Here is a 14,343-nt window from a genome sequence, read left to right as displayed (position 1 = left end):
AAACTTTAAGAAGTTCAAAGCCCTCGTGGAGAAAAAAAGTGGTCTTTCCATCAAGGCCATGAGATCTGATCGAGGAGGAGAGTTCACTTCAAATAAGTTCAACAAATATTGTGAAGACCATGGAATCCGTCGCCCACTGACAGTGCCAAGATCGCCACAACAAAATGGAGTAGCAAAGAAAAAGAACCGGACCATACTTAACATGGTGCGAAGCATGCTCAAAAGCAAGAAGATGCCGAAGGAGTTTTGGGCTGAAGCAGTGGCATGTGCAGTTTACCTAACAAATCGTTCCCCAACAAGAAGCGTGCATGAAAAGACACCACAAGAAGCATGGAGTGGAAGGAAGCCTGGGATCTCTCACCTCAAAGTTTTTGGAAGCATTTCCTATACCCATGTTCCAGACGAAAAGAGGACAAAGCTCGATGATAAAAGTGAGAAGTACGTGTTTGTGGGTTACGACTCAAGATCCAAGGGATACAAGCTCTATAATCCAAATAGTAGAAAGATCGTCATAAGTCGCGACGTGGAGTTCGACGAAGAAGATTGTTGGGATTGGAGTGTTCAAGAAGATAAGTATGATTTTCTTCCTTATTTTGAAGAAGATGATGAAATTGAACAACCAATCATAGAGGAACATATTACACCACCTGCCTCACCGACACCAAGGCTAGATGAAACAAGTTCAAGTGAGAGGACACTGCGACTAAGGAGCATTGAAGAGATTTATGAGGTAACCACAAACCTAAACAACATTAACCTCTTTTGTCTTTTTGGTGATTGTGAGCCTCTAAGCTATCAAGAAGCGGCGGAAAACATAAAGTGGAAAGACGCCATGGACTAAGAAATCAAGTCAATCACGAAGAATGATACGTGAGAACTTACTACACTTCCACGAGGACACAAAGCAATTGGAGTAAGATGGGTGTACAAGGCAAAGAAGAATGCTAAAGGAGAAGTGGAGAGATACAAAGCAAGATTGGTGGCTAAAGGCTATAGTCAAAGACAAGGAATTGACTATGATGAGGTATTTGCTCCTGTTGCTCGTCTTGAAACTATTAGACTGATCATTTCTTTGGCAGCCCAAAATAAATGGAAGATCTATCAAATGGATGTGAAGTCAGCCTTCTTGAATGGTTTTCTCGAAGAAGAAGTCTATATTGAGCAACCACTGGGCTATGAAGTAAAAGGGCAAGAAGAAAAAGTCTTGAAGTTGAAGAAGGCGTTGTACGGTCTCAAGCAAGCACCGAGAGCTTGGAATGTTCGAATCGACAAATACTTTCAAAACAAGAACTTCATCAAGTGTCCATATGAGCATGCGCTCTATATCAAAGCGCAAAGTGGAGATATTTTGATTGTGTGTTTGTATGTAGATGACTTGATCTTTACAGGGAACAATCCAAGCATGTTCGAAGAGTTCAAGAAAGATATGTCAAATGAATTTGAGATGGCGGATATGGGGCTCATGGCATATTATCTCGGCATCGAAGTAAAACAAGAAGACAAAGGAATTTTCATCACCCAAGAAGGCTATGCCAAAGAAGTCCTTAAGAAGTTCAAGATGGATGACGCCAATCCAGTTGACACCCCGATGGAATGTGGCAGCAAGTTGAGCAAGCATGAAAAATGAGAGAATGTGGATCCAACTCTTTACAAAAGTTTGATTGGAAGTTTACGTTACTTGACATGTACAAGGCCGGATATTCTCTATGCTGTAGGAGTAGTAAGTCGCTACATGGAAGCTCCAACCGCAACTCACTTCAAGGCGGCAAAGAGAATCCTTCGATACATCAAAGGTACAACAAATTTTGGCTTGCACTATTACTCTTCTAACAATTATAACATTGTTGGCTATAGTGATAGCGATTGGAGTGGAGACTTGGATGACAGAAAGAGCACTACTGGTTTTGTGTTCTTTATGGGAGATACTGCTTTCACTTGGATGTCAAAGAAGCAACCAATAGTCACACTATCAACTTGTGAAGCCGAGTATGTCGCTGCCACATCATGCGTTTGTCATGCAATTTGGCTAAGGAACTTGTTGAAAGAGATAAAAATGCCACAAGAAGAACCTATGGAAATATGTGTTGACAATAAATCAGCACTCGCTTTGGCAAAGAATCCAGTCTTTCATGAAAGAAGTAAGCACATTGACACCCGTTACCACTTCATAAGAGAATGCATTGAGAAGAAGGAGGTAAAGTTGAAGTATGTGATGTCTCAAGATCAAGCTACCGATATTTTCACAAAGCCACTCAAGTTGGAAACTTTCGTGAAGCTAAGGAGTATGCTTGGAGTCACAAATCAAGTTTAAGGGGGATGTTGAAATATAAACTTGATTTGGGCCTAAATTAATTATTGGGTTCCTTGGACTTAGTTATTTTGGGCTTAAGTAATTATGGGTCATGTTTCTAGAGAATTCTTGTAGTGTTTGGAGTGTCTAGATATTTCTTATGGTTTTAATATTCTCTAGAATACTCTTTGGATCTCTAGAGTTGAGAACTCTCTAGAATTAGTGTGTCTAGAGTTCTCCTTAGAGTAGTATAAATAGAGATGTAATCCTACACATTTGTATCAAGCAAAAATACAAAGTTCTCTCCTCCATAAAGAATTCTCCTTCCTATTCAAAGTCTCCAATATTCCTAAACACTTTTCTTAAACATAAAAAGTCTTATTTCCAACAGATACAACTTCTTCTTCACGTATATTTATTAAGATTCTCTTCGAGAAATTATCAGAACATCTTGGAATCTGGCTGCTAAATGAGCGGTTAAATGATCAAACAATGCTAGAGTATTTCGAATCCATATTTCCCAAAGACAATCCAAAAAACACACGGTTCTGTATTAACTTCTTTACATCTATTGGTCTTGGTGATCTTATAGAGAACCTACTACGTGAGTATTTGAAAAATATGCCTTGTCTTATCATGCAACAACAGAAAGATGAGTCAGGGAGTTCTGATTCATCAGACTATGGAACAGCTAGTTCAGAGAAAGGAGACTCAGCATGTTCTGATGAAAGTGACAGTGAGAATGGCAGAAGAGGAAGAAAGCGGAGGAGAAAGTGTGATGCAATTTTATGCTATTGTCGAAGGCCCTTGCATCCACAAAACTGATTGAGTAACCATGGTTTCTCAATCTTTAAATCACTGAATTAACTTGCCTTTTTATGTAAATGTAAAAGGGTTATTTGTGTTCAGCAGGTTGAGATGTTGAGCTTGCTCTATGGATTTGTTTAATTTTGTTCTTAAGATCATATTCTTTTGAAGGGTATACTATTAATGTCCATAAAGATGCTTCTTGGTTCATGAGTGGTTTTGTAGAGCGAAAAAATAAGAACTATCATCGAGTGACTTTCTTTAAAAAATAAAAATTGTCATGTTATTATGTCTTGGTAATATTCTTGATATAGCTTTCAACAATATTAGTAGCGACATTTATAGATTACTTACTATGAGGAAATTCCTATTACCTCAATTGTTGATTGAATTCAAAGTTTCAAGAAACTGTTGTTGAGATAGGAAATATCGATAGAGACAAAAAGACAGAGGAAAAAAGGTTAATTGACATTGTTCACGTATTCATTGACAGAAGAAAGGGCAACGTTTAGGAAAAAAGGTGGGTGAGCTGTTTAAATATATATTTGGTTTTCTCAGTATCTATTAAGAGATCGAGGTGATGGGGCCCATTTACTCCTTAAGTAAGTTTCTTTAATAATAAAAAAAAAATTGAATAAATTATTTATTTTTAATAATTTAATTTTAATATATGTGATCACACAGCCCTGTACTTCCCGAAGCAAGCATATTGAAATTGATCCCTTTTATATAAGAGAAAAGGTTAAAGGTTCGCAGCAAGTTACTCTCTATTCAGCACATTCCAGCTCAAGATCAATGGGCGCGAAAAATAAGAGTTGTTTTTTTATTATTTCAGATTCATTGAAATCAATATAAATAAAAAAGATGAAACTAAAAAACAATTGGACGCAATTCTCTGATAGTGGAAATCAAATATATTAAGCCTCTTTTCCTACACGATTTTAGTTTCTTAGGAGCAAATTGAAAGTGTGCATGGTTGAGCTCTCTTTCTTAGCTCACCCACCTTGAGTTAATTTCTGAGGTATAAGAGTAATGTACTCCGTTACTCAGTTTTGTAATTAGTTAAGCTAGTGGCTTAATTTGTTAATAAGTTATCTAGCTATGTCAAGTGACAGCTTGCACAACTGTCATAAGGAATTTGTGGGGCAAGGTACTTGTAATGAAATCATTTTTCTCCTCTCTCAAATTTTCTTTCTCTGAATACCTGAATGAAGAGTTGAGTGTGTTGGGTGTCAAAAAGAAGTGAAATGTGTGAATTATTACTTATTTAATGAGTGTTCATTGCTTTCTCAAGTTTATAAAATGTCTTACAGGCGAGGCTGGTTATATGATGCAGAATGTGTCGTATGCATGACACATGAAGGTGTAAGTTACGTCAAGTCCATTAGGAATTTACATGCTGAGGTTGGGCATAACACATCATTTGTGTTTTCGTGTACAGGGAGCATTGTTTGTTGTGGGTAAAGGGATTAAGTTGGTTGTAAGCTCAATCAATGTTACTAGCATATGCTTTTAATGTAATTTCATATACATTGTATTTGGAGGTGGGGCAAGGGTAATCTTGTACTGTGTTCCTTATCAATAAATTAAAATTTGTTTGCTGTTTAAAGAAAAGTTTTTAACATCCACCTTACAGAAACCCAAGTTTATATAATGATTTACACGTACTCAATAAAATACTGGTTTAAATTCCCAACTTAGAAGGTGTTTGTTTCAAAGTATAAAATTATGTTCTCAAAAATCATATTCCTAAAATAGGTCTAGGAATACTATGTTCATGAGCACTTTTGGTTAGCATTTAGTAATTTAAAAAAGAAAATATTCAACTAAAAATTCAAAAATTGAAAGCGAAAGAAGGAATGTGGAAGAAGGAAATATGGATGCATAATTATTATAAAAAATAACTTCCATTTCCATGAAAATGCAGGATATCCCAACATTAATCATGAGAACAGAAAAGAAGATAAATATGAGCTTGTACGTCTAGAAATCAATAATTTTTTTCTTTCAGAATGGACCAAACATGAGAATGTGATATGTCCAGTTCACGTTCCCATAAACTTTTCTTGATACTTGAGTCAAACACAACCTAAGTGCTTTTGTCATGAAATTCAAGTTTACATAAATGGTTGGTACATTGGCAACAAAATTAACATTCTGAAATCAAATAGGAAAAAGGATCAGTGGATAATAGTCCTCACATTAGCATAACAAAATTCTTTCCACCCATTTTTGTAACTTGTAAGTAATTCGTCGGGGAGAAGAACTTTAGAACTGATTTTGATGAACGCCATCATCCCTTTAAATCATCATGTGGTAAATATACACACAAATTGTGTCAGATATCTCTGGATAAACAAAATTCATAACTAATTTACATCCCTGTAGTATTTAATCCAATAAAAAAATAAATCTTATTAAATTTGATTAAACCAAAAACAAATTACAATCAATAGTCATTCAGGGCGAAGGAAGGGTCTTGAAGGGTGACTGTTAAATACTTTTCTCTTCACTTTCCCACCTTGATTTGAAGGTTGCTCATCCCAACACCCACCTTTTCCACACTAGATTCATTTCTCATTTCATTTGGTGTAGACTCTATGCCCTGGAGCCATGGGAGTTGCAGGCACTGCTGTGCTGTTGGCCGCTTCTCGGGTGCAAAATCAAGAAGTGGTAAAAGAAACTCTGAAAACTCACAGGCATCGCGCTCTGAAAATTTATATCTATCAATCAACAATTTGCTTAGCGGCCAAAACTTAAGTCTTCGAATCCTTTTGAGATCCCCATGTCTGTCAAAGAAGTCCTTGGATTTTGCTCCAGAAGTAGCAACCTGCCACATGCAAGATTAGATTTTGCATAATAGCTATTTGAATAATATGCAGAGATAATTTTCTACCTTCCGGGGCATCTTTCCAAGGAGTTCCATCATCAGGGCAAGGTGATCCTGAAACCAACGTAGCACAAACTTTTGTTATTCTAACATGCAATCTGAGTTATAGACTTGTGTAGTTGTGTTCACCAAGTCAAAGCAATCACAACTAACGTATCCTTAATGGTAACTATGATTCAATAGCTTACTATTTCAACACAATTACAAATGAAATGTATGAAACTCATAATCTCTTCCCATACCAATAGAAACTCATTCTTGGGAAACAAAAATGCCCATCCATGAATCATCCAGAGCACATATGTTAGTTCTTCTCTTACCAAGGTTGTGAAAGGATCATAAATACATGGAAAAATTAAACTATAGATTGATTAATTAATATACGATCTAGTCATCCGTGGATCACAAATCATATTTATTTTGCTTTCAATCATCAGGAACCAGCAGAAGGAATACATAATAGTCCTGGACTTTGAGATACCTATTACATGAATTAATCAAAACTATGTTCTGAAATCAAATGAAAAATATCGCAAAGAATGTTCATGTGTCCAGTGCCAACTTGACATCAAATGGACTGGAAACACAGCTAGCTTCAACGAATTCCGTAACTGGATATCTTGTATTAATTTATCATTTCTGATTATCTCTACTCACATTCCAGAATAAAGAAATGACTATTGTAGAAGCATTTATGATAGTTAGAAATATTAAAGGTAAAAATTAATTACTCAACCTTGTTCTATAAAAAAAATAGTTATCAAATAATCTATTATATCATTTCAAACAATATCTTACCATAAGTTTCCTCTAGTTTGGAACCCTTTTGCATTAATAGCAACGAAATATAAGGTAGCTTAACAATTATCATAAAAACTACCATCCATTCATAAAAGATGTGAAACATAATTTAAATAATAATAGTGTACAAACAAAATCACCATACCTCATCCTCACTAAAACCCTGTCCAACCTTGGGAGTAAACAACATATCACCAGTGGCAAGCTCAAAAGCAATGCAAGCAAAAGACCACATGTCAACAGCAAAGGAATAACCGGCCTGCAGTATTACTTCAGGAGCTCTGTACTGTCTTGTTTGAATTTCTTCTGCAAACTGCTTATCAGCCCAACAAGCATTTCCAAAATCTACCACCTTGCATCTCACATCAATCCCATCAAGATTTCTGTCAGACTTTGGAGCTTCAATTCCTCCTATTGGAGAACTTCTCCCAGATATTTTTGCAACTGCCCTCCTAGCTCTTCTTTTCAACTTTTTCTCAATAAGACTAGTAACTCCACCACCATTTATGTTTCCCTCAGGCCTCTCTAATATTGGGGTGAGTCCAGATCTAACAGGGTCTTTGGCAGGATCAATGGTAGAAACCAGAAGAACATTTTCTGGTTTTAGGTCTGAGTGGATAATGCCATGTTCTCTATGTAAATAATCCAAACCGATCAAAATGCACTTGCAAATCTCCCTAACTTTATCCAAAGGAAGGCCTTTATACCGGTTATATTTGATTAGACGAAGCAAACTATCCCCAAGAAACTCAAGCACCATGCAAAGGTGCTGACCATTAGGACCTGTGTGCTTAAAGTGATCAATCAAATGGACAACACATTTTGAATCCATATCGACACCATCAGCAAGGGATGAAAGAACATCAATTTCATGAAGGGCAGCCTGAACAAACTGGGCAGCACTTTTCTGGATCTTGAGAGCAACATATGCCTGAAAATCCAAATTTAAAATTAGAATATATTGACAAACAAAAAAAAAATACTGCTGAACTAAAATAATATAAAAAAAGTTATCACTGTCTGAGCAAAATTAGTTGGGACACAAGCAAACCTTTGTGAAAACTTTTTTAATTAAACATGGATACAGAACTATTAGATGAAGAAAGGATAATACTTGGACCTAATTCATAGCAACTACCAGAGGGATTGTGCCACTGTGGAAATACCCCTGCTGGATATACAGTGTATATGATAGACAGTATACACATTAAGTTTCCTCTGATTATTTTACCATCTTTTTCTTCTTTCTTTGGGATCCTTTTCTTTTCTAAATTTAAGCATTTAGCCAGACCCCACAATAAATAAGTGATTTAATGGTATCAGAAGTTCTGGATCCATGAAGTTAGGAGTGTGTGTATATAAGACACCCAAGTTAGTCTTGGATTGAACTCCTCTATAATGAGGGGTGCACATTAAAGAATAAATTATGAAGTATAATCATTGATTGGAAAAACAGCTGTTGAGATTGTGATACAATATAAGCACGAGTATAACAAACTATGAAATTGTTAAAATTTAAAAACTACTCCACTAATTTACCCATCAACTCTCACTTTAGAGAAGTCAAATCCATTTCAACATTCAACTTTGCTGAATTAGAACTAAAATTCAGAATTACAGTGTTTCCATAAGCAGCTAACCTAAACCGTTCAACAAAATTAATGCACACAAAAGAAAGACACCAGGTGTTACTGTTAAAAACGAGCGTAAGGCACATTTACCAAATCAGCTAGAATCTTATAAAAACAAAGGGATGCAGCGACACATTTAGTATCTTTCTGCAAGCAGACAAATCTATGTGTTCCAGGTAGTCACCCTTTATGATGATCACTGCCCATGTTGTTTGTCATTCCAACATGCAAGGTCTGTTAAGTATTTCCACAAATGTTGAAAAATACAAATACCAATAGAAGAAGTGGCAGTGACATGGGAAGACAACAAGGTTGTTCAACATACATATACATCCCAATTTGATCCATTCAATCAAATGTTACCCTTAAGCCAGAAACTGACAACACAAGTACACACACATTAGATCGAACAAACCAATGTTTCTGTTGTATAAAGAAAGGAAAACCTACTGGGAGAGAGAAAAAACACCAGAAAACAAAAAAACAGAAAACATCCACTTACATATTTAAACTTACAATCACAAACCACACACACAAACATATTCTGAATCAAAAGGAAAACCATGTAACCCCTACATAATTCAAAGCAGACAAACATGATAAACGAAACACACAAAACCAGCACAGAATCTAACAACCCCACTCCTACAGATTCAAAACAGATTGCCATAATAACAAAAACAACATCAAGGCCTTATCCACTAAGTGCGGTCGACTACATGGACACACGAAGTCATCCAGCTCACATAAAAACTGATTGCCATAACGATTAAAAGAAAAAAGTTTCAACAACTATTCACATCAAAACACAAATCACAGGTCAAATCAATCCCAATTCAAAACAACCCCTTTGGAAGGAAATAACCAAAGAAAGATTAAAAGAATGAAAAAAGAGAAAAATGAAAACGAGAAGAGTAAGGATCAAACATACAGATGTAGTAGTATCATAGGCAAGCCAAACTGTTGAAAACTGACCCCAACCGAGCTTCCTCTGCGCTATGTACCTGCCGCCGGCGAACTGATCGGCGACTCTGACGGCGTGGTACCCTCCTTTCCGGTAAGAGTCGAACCCCTCATCCTCCTCTTCAGACCCAGATGAAGAAGAACACGACATCACCTTTCACTTCAAAAACACACCCAAATGATTCTTCTTCTTCTTCTTCTTTCTCTGCTTTGCCACACCCCAAGTTCTGTTCTTTTATTTAAAAAAGTTTTTAAATAAATCCCCTTTTTCTTTAAATTGTGACCGAAATTTGAAGCTTTTATTTCGGAGATTTGTGGCCTTCTCAAATCACGAGACTCTCTCTTCAACAATCCTCCACTTTTTTCTCTCTGCTTTCTCTTTTGCTTCTCTTGCAATGGTTCTCTGAAGGTGTGTTGTGTGGGTCTTGCATTTTCATACGGTTTGTTTTTTCTGTTTATTTTTTCCCCAAAATAACTGTTCATTGACTGTTTACTATTGTGCCCTTTGGCCTCTCATTTTTGTATGAATTAATAAAGGGCCTTTTGGAGATTGAATTTTTTGGATGTTATTTTAGGTGGGGAGGGGTAATCAGGGTACTGAAAAGGGGTTGGGAGTTGCTGCGCTTTCCTGCGTCACCCATCTGTTTCCTATCTTTATACTTTTGCCCTTTTGTGTGCTTTTTCTTTTCCTTAGCACTTGTTTTGTTTCTTACCATACCATGTAGTGGTGCTTCTTCAATACCTTGTTTTAGGGAGTGGAAATTCAAGATTACAAGACCCAATTTGTCATTAGCATACGGTATATTATGCCGTCTTACTTGACAAGTCAACCGATGAATGGCAAATAAGTCTTATTATCTCTTTTTTTCATTGTAAAAATCAAATAAATTGTCACAAATTTACAACAACGAGTATTTTGTTCAATCAATTGATCTACCCTTCCTTAACAACTAAATCTCATTATCCTTGTTTATTTTATAAGCCTGAAACAAAATAAAAAAATTATATGTTTTTGAAAGATGAGAAGTTTTTTGTTTAAAGCCAAGCAAAGCAATTTCTGAAGGAATGTAGCTGCCAAAATATATAGGTAATGTGAATGGGATAAAAAAAAAATTGTAATGCAAAAAGAAAAGTGTATGAATAGCAGTCCTATAAGTCAAATATACCCAAATTCATTAGTGCAAGTAGGTCGGCACTTAAGTCTTTAAACAAAGATCTAGATTCGACTTAGACCCAGAGTCGCGTAGGTGGAAGGAGGTTAGTTGAATACCAAATAAAAACATCAAATATCTTCTGGTTACACAAAAAATATAATTCAAAAATAACTTATATTTAATGACTTGTGTATGCGATTAAACAAAACTAAACTATTTATATTTTTATTAGTATTTTGAATAATTTTAATATAAAATACTTTTGATGAAATATTTATAGTTTTAAAAATATTTAAATCATGCTTTATTTACTATTGGTCATTTATTTTTAACTATAAAAACATATTTAAAAATCAAATATATTAGAAAAACCTTTCTATTTAATTATTTTTTTGACATCTCTCCCTCTAAGTATTTTAACAAAGCTAAATATCCGGGATTCAAACTAAAACAACTTGGTATTAAGTTGAAAAATTTCATGACAATTGATCCACACGACTGATGATACCTTTCTCCTTATATTATACTATATATTTCATCAAATATGTATTTATAATTTATTTACACTTTTAAAATAATTCTTTATAATTTAACAAAAATTATAGTATTAACAACTATGTGTAACCATAGGTTAGGAGGAGAAAACCTACAAAATAGCTTGTTAAGTTTTCTCAGAACAAATATTAGTCATTGACAAAATTAATAAATACATTGCACCTAACACATGGTTACTCAAAAAAATATCTTAACAATTATTCTCATTTGTTTTCTTTTTCTGTCCACTTAATTAGGTGGATAATCGAAATATTAAACAATATAATTAATATCCTAATTTACTTAAACATTATTGTTAATTTTTTAACATATTCTCTTTTATTGTTCCTTTTCATTTATGATAAGTGTATAAATTATTTATTAATTAATTAAGTAAAAATAAGAATATAATTAAAAAGATAGTAATTAATATTGTCTTGAATTTTTAATAAAATAAATAGAAAATAAATTCATTCAAAAGTGGATAGATAAAATGAAATATAAATTGACATTTTTTAGAAATATAAGTCAATTTATTTTCTTAAATTATCAATGTGTATATTAAAACTAGAAAGTTGCCTATGAATTAAATGAACATTTATAAGTTTGAATAATTCTTAAAATAAAAAATGGCATTATTATTCAACAACATTAATGAATATTTTATCTTAAATTAGAATAAACACTACTACAAATCTCGATTTCAACCGTCTTAGTAGTCAACGTTGTGGAAAATCAGCACTTGAAAACAGGGTCTTCTCAAGGCCAAGAAAATACAGGATGGAACTATAGATGAAAATAATAGAATGAGTGCATCAACTCATGATGCCCAAAAAACATGATGACTCTCAAAACAAAAATTAGGGAACTTGAAGACAAGCTTGATACTGCCAACAACAATGGTAGAATTTCTTCTCAAAAGGATAAATACTAGCAGGAAACCAAGGACAGATCACAACTCGGGAATCAATCTTTCTTGAATGTGCAAGGCAACTGTTGGATCGAGTGGCCTCAGAATAATTAAGAAGGGGGGGTTGAATTAATTATTCATAAACTTTTACTAATTAAAAAATTACTCTTTTAAGGCTTTTACTAAATTGTTAAGAGAATGAGGAGTAGAAGAGAAAACTTAACAGAAAGTAAAAGCGGAAATTAAATGCACAACGGAAAGTAAAAGAGTAGGGAAGAAGGAAACAAACATACAAGAATTTTTATACTGGTTCGGCAACAACCCGTGCCTATATCTAGTCCCCAAGCGACCTGCGGTCCTTGAGATTTCTTTCAACCTTGTAAAAATCCTTTTACAAGCAAAGATCCACAAGGGATGTACCCTCCCTTGTTCTCTTTGAACCTAGTGGATGTACCCTCCACTAGAACTGATCCACAAGAGATGTACCCTCTCTTGTTCTTTGTCAAACCCAAGTAGATGTACCCTCTACTTGTACCACAAAGGATGTACCCTCCAATGTGTTGAAACAAAGATCTCAGGCTGTTAAACCTTTGATACTTTGTGAATGGGGATACAAAAGAATTCTCAGGCGGTTAGTCCTTTGAACACTTTTGTATTAGGGAATGGGAAGAATCAAAAGAATTCTCAGACTGTGTCGTTTTGAATTCTTTGACAAGGGAGAAGGGAGACACAAAAGAATTCAGACGGTTAGTCCTTTGTTCTTTTGGAAAAGGGAGAAGAGAGACACAAAATGAATCCAAGCGGTTAGTCCTTGGCGAATTCTTTTTGGCAAAGGGAGAAGAGAATGAAAAGATGAATAGCACAAGTTTTCAAGGTTTGGAAAACCAGAAAACTTCAGAAAGCTTTTGGTACAAAGAAGAAGAAGAAGTTCAAAGAGATTCAAGGCTTGTAAAGGATTGTATGAATAAGTGTTCAAGAATCTTGAAATGCAAAACAAAGCCTTGCTTTTATAGACTCTTCATGTCTAGTCAAGACATCCATTCATAAGAGTTATAACTTTTAGAAAAACTTAAAACCAATTTGAAAAAGTCAAAAACCTTTTTGAAGAGTTACATCTTTTGATTTATCAGAAACAGTCACTGGTAATCGATTACCAAATTAGTGTAATCGATTACACAAGGCTTTTAAGTGAAAGGATGTGACTCTTCACATTTGAATTTGAATTTCAACGTTCAAGGGCACTGGTAATTGATTACCAAAACATTGTAATCGATTACAGCCTTTTGAAAATAATTGGAACGTTGTAAATTCAGTTTGAAAACTTTTTCAAACTCATTTTGCTACTGGTAATTGATTACAACAATATGGTAATCGATTACCAGAGAGTAAAAACTCTTTGGTAAAAGGTTTTGTCAAAAACTCATGTGCTATTCAAAACTTTTTAATACTTATCTTGATTGAGTCTTCTCTTCATTCTTGAATCTTGAGTCTTGATCTTGATTCTTGAGATCTTGAACCTTGAATCTTGATTCTTGTCTCTAGACTTTCTTCTTGAATCTTGAATTCTTCTTGATTCTTATCTTGAACTCTTGAATTGTTCTTGATTGATCTTTGAGCTTTTTGTCATCACCTTTGTCATCATCTTTTGTTATCATGATTGTTATTATCAAAACACCTTTGAATCACCATGAAGCTTTGCTTCTACAGCAACAACTCTACCATACTGGATGACATAAGGCACCTATTTTCAAGTTTTATTTAGATGCTCGATTAATTGTTTTTTAAATGTGGCCAGTTACATATTATTGTTAATTGTGTATAGTTGTTGAAGGAGGAGGATGTTTCATTGTGATTTGTTGTTATCTCTCTACCTCTTGTATCTAACTGGGCATCACATTTCAATTTGAAAGTTTGAGACTACTCTTCAAGTTAATAAAAAAGAAATGCAGGAGTCCAAATATTGCTCCTTTTTGTATTTATAATGTTATGATTGAAGTATATTGATAAGCACTTGAGCAATTGGGAAAATCTCCCTTGAAGTCAAGGGGGTAGAAGTTAGAACAAAGCTACTTAACTAACTTAAGTACTCCACCAAACATTGTTAGATAGTGGGTTACACTCACTTTGCTTTTGTTTGCCTTTTTGTACGAATACATTCTTTCATACATATATCTTACATTCATTGTTTAATTTGACCTGTTTTAACTAGTCTATAATTCTCCTACATGTATCTCTATCTTTTTGCCCTATATATCATATAATCATAACTACATAGACAACAAGCAATCAACAAATACCCACAATCAGACTTAAGCTTATTCCAAATCTAAGAACGCATGCCAACAAAGCAACAACAAACACAT

At 34.5% G+C, this 14,343-nt stretch overlaps 1 protein-coding gene across 1 annotated transcript; it reads right to left on the bottom strand.

The window, feature by feature from the left end:
- Positions 1-5,375: 5,375 nt before the first annotated feature.
- Positions 5,376-10,059, bottom strand: LOC100811724 (probable serine/threonine-protein kinase sky1). The gene is made up of 4 exons (XM_003547831.5): positions 9,351-10,059; positions 6,934-7,719; positions 5,994-6,041; positions 5,376-5,927 (listed from the first exon to the last, which is right to left on the bottom strand). Exons 1-4 carry the CDS (start codon positions 9,531-9,533, stop codon positions 5,607-5,609), a joined length of 1,338 nt encoding a protein of 445 aa, XP_003547879.1. The 5' UTR covers positions 9,534-10,059; the 3' UTR covers positions 5,376-5,606.
- Positions 10,060-14,343: the final 4,284 nt, after the last annotated feature.

The sequence above is a fragment of the Glycine max genome, chromosome 16 (assembly GCF_000004515.6).
Source record: "Glycine max cultivar Williams 82 chromosome 16, Glycine_max_v4.0, whole genome shotgun sequence".
NCBI classification, from domain to species: domain Eukaryota; kingdom Viridiplantae; phylum Streptophyta; class Magnoliopsida; order Fabales; family Fabaceae; genus Glycine; species Glycine max.
This window is presented reverse-complemented; position numbering and strand designations above follow the sequence as displayed.

Bases quoted from the DNA above. Each gene is read 5' to 3' on its own strand.
- LOC100811724 (XM_003547831.5), bottom strand. From the start codon at position 9,533: ATGTCGTGTTCTTCTTCATCTGGGTCTGAAGAGGAGGATGAGGGGTTC. The intron at 7,720-9,350 runs GTATGTTTGATC...TTGGATTTTCAG, and splicing joins CCTATGATACTACTACATCT to GCATATGTTGCTCTCAAGAT. The intron at 5,928-5,993 runs GTAGAAAATTAT...TGCATGTGGCAG, and splicing joins TTGGAAAGATGCCCCGGAAG to GTTGCTACTTCTGGAGCAAA.